General features: G+C 35.3%; 1 protein-coding gene across 9 annotated transcripts in view; it reads right to left on the minus strand.

The window, feature by feature from the left end:
* LOC106881484 (muscle-specific protein 300 kDa) overlaps positions 1 to 6,785 on the minus strand; it is an 815,448-nt gene that overhangs the window by 679,953 nt on the left and 128,710 nt on the right. For all 9 annotated transcript variants that reach the window (XM_089350452.1, XM_014931925.3, XM_089350453.1 and 6 more), the window contains one exon: positions 1,493 to 1,576. In XM_089350452.1, coding sequence (XP_089206578.1) covers positions 1,493 to 1,576 — 84 coding nt within the window. The remainder of the gene's footprint in view (positions 1 to 1,492; positions 1,577 to 6,785) is intronic.

The following is a 6,785-nucleotide window of genomic DNA, read 5'->3' on the forward strand; positions in this document are numbered from 1 at the left end:
GTCTCCATCACTCTCAAAGTGAATCTTTTGGCAGAAAGCCTGTATGACAAGAATACCAAAACCAAACATCCATTACATATTGAAGTGTGTTCATTGGATAAGGTTTATTCCAGCATTATTCCACTGCTTCTCTGGAGATTATCCTGACCAGGAAGTTGAATTTTGTGAGTAGTACCCAAAAAAGGTGCAGAGGATGCACAATTTCCAATCAAGATTGTCTGAAGCAATGACAGTGCATTTAAGTTAAAAGACTCAGTTGCTCACTACGATGCACCTACATGACACATGAGAACACATATATTATGCTTGACCATCACTGAAACTTGCCAGAGGTAACAGTGTGGAATGGATTATCAGTATTGGGCATAAGAGGACCATTCTTTTTTTGAAAACCATCATTGGTCCTGTTTATCAGAACATGCTGCAAGAATCTGTCACACCATGCATTCAAGAGAAATCAGGAGTTAAGAGTTTTATTTCCAGCAAGATGGAGCACCTCCCCACTTGTATAATAGTGCAAGGGCTTATCATGATGGAAACATACTGAATAGATGCATTGAACAAAGAGGTAACACTGAATATTCACCACACATTCACCAGAACTCACATTTATTGGTTCTTTTTAGGGGGATATATCAAAGATAAGGTTTATAGCAGAAAACCTGCAACAATCAATGAGCTGAGAGCAGGAACTGAAAAAGAATGCACCCAAATAACCAATTGAAATGATTTGTAATGTAATTCCATCAGTCTGCATTATCAGCAGTGACTAGATTCAAAAAGGTCATAAGTTCAAACAACTATAATAACTTAAATTCTACACTTGTTTTCTTCAACTTAGATTATAAAACCTAATTATAGCATAACTGTTATAATTATCAAATTGTGTATACATTTTTTTTTTTTTTTTTGAGACTGTATCTATCCATATATCCTTTCAGTAGTTTTTATCACAGAGACTTTATTTCTTCTGACATAGAAATTGGAAGCCTGAAGATAACTGGAGAATGGACCAATCAAAATATAGCATAGATCATAGCAAGCACCAACGATAGTCTGGAAGCTTCAAAATTAACAAAGAGTCTCAACATTTCAATCTCAAGTATCATATTTGAAAGTATAAAAGAGACACAGGCATATCAGATCCATCCTAATTTCATCAAGGCATATTCAGGAAAAAGAGTTTTTAGAACATTAACACTTATGGGAAAGCTTATTTCACATATAGGACCTGGGGTGACATTTTTGAGACATTTTATTTTTTGCGAAAGAAGGCATCTTAAAAACCATCAAACACAGTAAGTGATATGTCACAAGATACATAGTTTAACAAAATGTATGAGAAACCTTCTTGGTACAACTTCACATAGAATTTAAATGATTAAAATAATGAAGAAAAACAAATAGCCATATTTTATCCTTTCTTTCAAACTATACATTCATGAAGAGATTTAAGGCACAAAACATATAAACTTATCAGAAATTTTCTTACCTTTTTCTTCTCCAAGAAGTTTAAGGCACAAGTTATATTGCTGACAAAATGGATTTTCTTCATCTTGGCTCCTTTTTCCTTTGGCTGTGTATTGTGTAAAAAAAGAAACAATGACAGTTAAGATGCTTAGTTAAAGACACATATCATCATCATCATCATCATCATCATCATCATCATCGTTTAACGTCCGCTTTCCATTCTAGCATGGGTTGGACGATTTGACTGAGGACTGGTGAAACCAGATGGCTACACCAGGCTAACCATATTTATTATCTTGGATACAGATAATTATTTTGGTTTTTAACTTTGCTGTTTTCTATATTTCCCAAAAACCTATTCTCTTAAAGACATGATGTATATGCAAGAAATATTATTCTTAGATTCCCCTTGTCACATTTATTATTGAGCTGGTAAAATTGTTAGAGCATTGGACAAAATTCTTTGTGACATTTTGTGGCATTTCTTCTGGCTCTCTATATTCTGGGTTCAAATCTTGCAAAGGTCAGCTTTGCTTTTCTCTTTTAGGGGTTGATAAAATAAAGTACCAGTCAAATATTGGGATTAATATAAGCAACTAACTCCACTCTCCACAAATTTCTGGCCTAGTGCCTAAATTAACAACAATCATTATTATCATTATTAAGGTGTTGGATTGGCAGAGCTGTTAAAGCATCAGACAAAATGCATTGTGCTACTTGTTCTAACTCTTTACATTCTGAGTTCAAATCCTACAAAGGTCACCATTGCCTTTCTTCCTTTCAAGGTTAATAAAATAAGGTATCAGTCATGAATTGGAGGGGGTCTATGACATCAGCTAATCCCTCCAAAAACTGCTGTCTTTGTGCCTCTATTAAGAACAGCAATAATAATAATAATCCTTTCTTCTATAGGCATAAGGCCTGAAATTTTGGGGGAGGGGGCTAGTCAATTACATCAACCCCAGTGTGTACTTGGTTCTTAGTTTATCGACCCTGAAAGAATGAAAGGCAAGTTCGAGTTCCTTCTCAGTGTGTGACATCTTGAGCAAGTATCTTAACTATAGCCTTGGATTGACCCAAGTTTTTATGAGTGAATTTGGGTGGATAGAAACTATATCAAAACTTGTTAGAAGAACTCTAACTTTTATAGAGCTCGGCTCTATAAGCCAGTAAGTTCAAGTCACACTTAAATAGTAGTGCTCCAATACAATGTATAGAAATGAGTTGCCTCCATACCAACAGTAGATGTTATCTGTTACTGATGGTCAAATTTCATATTAGCATCTACAACAAGCATATAAGCTATGTTCAAGAACTGAACTAGGATTTAAGTTGAGCTGTGTCGTAAGTTCTTTTTCACCTTTTCCTTACCATATTTCTATTGAGATATACAGCTTTAGCAAAATAGCTTTGTTATTATTAAAGCTGGTATTTGGGACATAATGACAAATTTTTATGGGAGGTTTTAATTTGGCTCACTTTAAAACACGAAGTTTTGTATCATAGAACCAAGGGTGGTCTCAGGTATTTTGGTATCAAAAGAGTTAACTCCTACAGTATGCTTTCAGATCAACCACAAAAGAAAATGCTAAGAATAATTTTATGACTAGTTAGTCATTGATAATTTTAAAGTGTGTATGTTAAGCAATTAGTCACCAAGATATGTTGACAAGCTAATTCTCAATAACTGACAGGCAAGTAATATAAGCAACCTCCAAGGTGGTGAGCTGGTAGAACCATTAGCATGCCAGGAAAAATGCTTAGTAGCATTTCATCTGTCATTACGTTCTGAGTTCAAATCCCACCAAGGTCAATTTGCCTTTTATTCTTTTGAGATTGATAAAATAAGTACCAATTGAACTTTGCAATGTAATGTAATCACTTTACCCCTGAAATTGTTGGCCTTGTGCCAAAATTTGAAACCAATACAAGCAAACTCTATTGAAATATATGAACTTCTATTTACTGATAAGGTTTCAGAATATTCTGAAGAAATAGGTTAGAATTTCGTCTGCGGGAATATTTCTTGTTTTCCTAACAGGAAAGGCGAATAAAGTGGAATTAAGTGTCTTATTAAAAACAATGTAAATGACTACATTTAAATTCATGAACTAAAAGACTACAATTAGTACACAAACTTCAAGATTTAGCTACAACATATACACATGTAACCAAAATTTGATTATTAACTTGTTATACAAATGGAAAATGTTTAAAAAAAAACAATTAGATTTCATCTACATAAATAAGATGACATAATGAAGCATAAAATCAATAGACTAAAATATAAACACCAAAGTATAGCCGTTATGTAACCATTCAACCTGCTAGAAAGAGCAACCAAATTTTACTCAAATCACAGCCTACCATCTTAAAAAGTGAAAGAGCTATGTGTGTCCAACATAATGGTAATTTTGGAGATTGTTATTCTATTTTCTCGCATCTATATGGATAAATGAATTTATGAAGAATGAGTTCTCTCCCTTAATTAAACTTTCGTTTAATGCTGCACTCTCATGTTGGCGACTGAAGTTTTGACACTTACTAGAATTAAAGATGCGGGCTGGCAAGATCGAGACAGGGAGCTGGTAGAATAATAAAAACGTCAGACAAAATGCTCAGCAGCTTTTCTTTATGTTCAGAGTTCGAATTCCCCCGAAGTCAATTTTGCCTTTTCATCCTCTCAGGGTCGATAAAATAAGCACCAGTTGAGCATTGGGGTCAATTGTAATTGGCTGGAATCCTCCAGTAAAATTTCAGGCCCCCTGCCTGAGCTAGCAGAATTGTTAGATGCTAGACAAGATGCTTGGTGGCATTCCGCCTGTCTTTACATTCTGAGATCAAATTCCTCTGAGGTAGACTTTGCCTTTCATCCTTTCAGGGTCGACGAAATAAATACCAGTTGAGCACTGGGGTCGATGTAATCGGCTAGTACCCTTCCCCAAAATGTCAGGGCTTGTGCCTATAACAGAAGGGATTGTTGTTGTTGTTGTTGTCACCGTCGTCATCTTGTTTTAAAACTTATTATTCTTTTCTTATATTTAATTTTACTGAGTTGCAGTTATAGGACAGCAACCAGCCATGCTGGAGCACTTCTTTCAAAGGTTTCAGCTGTACCAACTAAATTGCTTAGCTTGATACTTGGTTTATTGAATGGCCAAAACCTTGAGCTATGTCTCATTTTAGGAAGTTGCTTTCTTTCAGGAGGCAAATACTACACAAAATTTACACTGATATATATCAGTATACATAAACATACACAGACTTATACATTAACATACATAAACACACACATATATACGTCAGCAAACATAAACACACACACACACACATTAATATGCATTAAGACTCATACACCAATATACATTATTATGCATTATTTCGCCAGGCGAAAAGCTTAGTCTGCCATTACGTCTTGTCTTTCGTCAGCCGTTACGTTTTGAGTTCAAATTCCGCCGAGGTCGACTTTGTCTTTCATCCTTTCGGGGTAGATTAAATAAGTACCAGTTACGCACTGGGGTCGATGTAATCGACTTAATCCCTTTGTCTGTCCTTGTTTGTCCCCTCTATGTTTAGCCCCCTGTGGGCAACAAAGAATTAAATATACATTTTTATGCATAAACATACACATACACCCCCATGAACATTACTGTACATAAACACTCACACACACATTAGCATGCATAAACACATACACATGCATTAATATACCGAAAGACATATAGAAAAGTTTCGTTAGTATACATAAGCACACATATACACCCATATATGAGACTTCTCAGTTACCAGCGACATTTAGATTTCACTGATAAGGCATAATCTAAGATTACAGTAGAATGCATTTGACTGAGGCGCCATGCAGCGAAATGAAACCCAGAAACACATGGTCTTGAAATGAATGCCTGCTTTGAATCAGGTTTGACCTGTGGCTCAACAACAACAACAACAGCAACTTTGGCAGTGACAGGAGATAGTTCAGTGAAATAAATGAAATATCCATTGTTAGTGCTCCCAATGTTTTAAACCTTACTGCATCAGGATTAAATATCCTCAGTTCTGTGAAAGTACACGAGACTTTTGAACCAAGTTATCTCATTTTTTAATAGTAGGGTACTTTCCGGAAACCTCCACATTTCATATGACGTAATATGTATGTTTTATTTTTACTGACCAATGCAAAGAGGTTGTGAGAACTGACCAATAGAAAGAGGTTGTGAGAACTGATTTGTATATGATGTGCATGTGAAGGTTAATGTCCACTTTTCCATGCTTGCATGGCTCAGATTGAATTCTTCAAAGCAGTTTTTCTACAGATGGATGCCTTTTCTGTTGCCAATCCAATCCATTTCCATGCAACGTAATATTTCCCCATGAGCTGCACATGTCTTCACAGAAGACTGGAATTGGATGGTACTGCTTGTATGATGGTAATGCTTGCTTACAAGCATTGCACAATGTCAAAACAAGGAGACATGAACACACACACATACACACATGCACACACATAAATACACAGATACACACACACACATAATGGAAAATTGATATAGATACTAGTATAAATTGTAAGTCCCAATGCTGAGTTCCAAATAATTGCAATGGTGAAACATACGTAGGAACTAATAATTACCTCCGCCTTAGTGAAGGCAGAGGTATTGTTTTTAGTCATATTTGTTTGTCCATGGACAAGATAAGATATCTCAAGAAGCGTTGAATGGATTCAAATGGAACTTTCAGGGATGTTTGCCCTGTGACTGACACAAATTGATTAGATTTTGGGATCGATCTGGTGCCAGACAAGGATTCTGGATTATTTTTCCTGTTTTTTTACTTAATTTTTGAGAGTGGTGGGGTTCATTTTTAATATTCTCGTTTGTGAGAGCAGTCAAGTTTATTTCAGATATTCTCATTTTAAAAATCATCTCTGGCTAATTGTTGAAAGGACATTGGTGTTGCCTTGGCAGAGGTTTGCGCTCTCTGAGTGCTCTTGTTTATACTTGTGATTATCTTAATTTTCCTTTACATGTCTATAACATTGCTGTATAATGTTACTATATCATAATTAGCAACATTACTAAGTACAGGAGTAGGCTAACGACTAAACTGGAAGCTGACTGGATAATGATTATCTATATGGATCTCTGACTTATTCAACAGTAGTTGTACATCTATCTGTACCTGCAAAGCTTTGATCTTTGCACTGCCAAAACAAAGGATTAAATCCAATAAAACACAAAATAACTAAAACTACTGATACATCAAACTGACTAAAAAAACTTCCTATAACTACGTTTCATTCTCATTGTGAATCACTA

This window comes from Octopus bimaculoides, chromosome 4, assembly GCF_046866305.1.
Source record: "Octopus bimaculoides isolate indiv1 chromosome 4, ASM4686630v1, whole genome shotgun sequence".
Taxonomy (NCBI): Eukaryota; Metazoa; Mollusca; class Cephalopoda; order Octopoda; family Octopodidae; genus Octopus; species Octopus bimaculoides.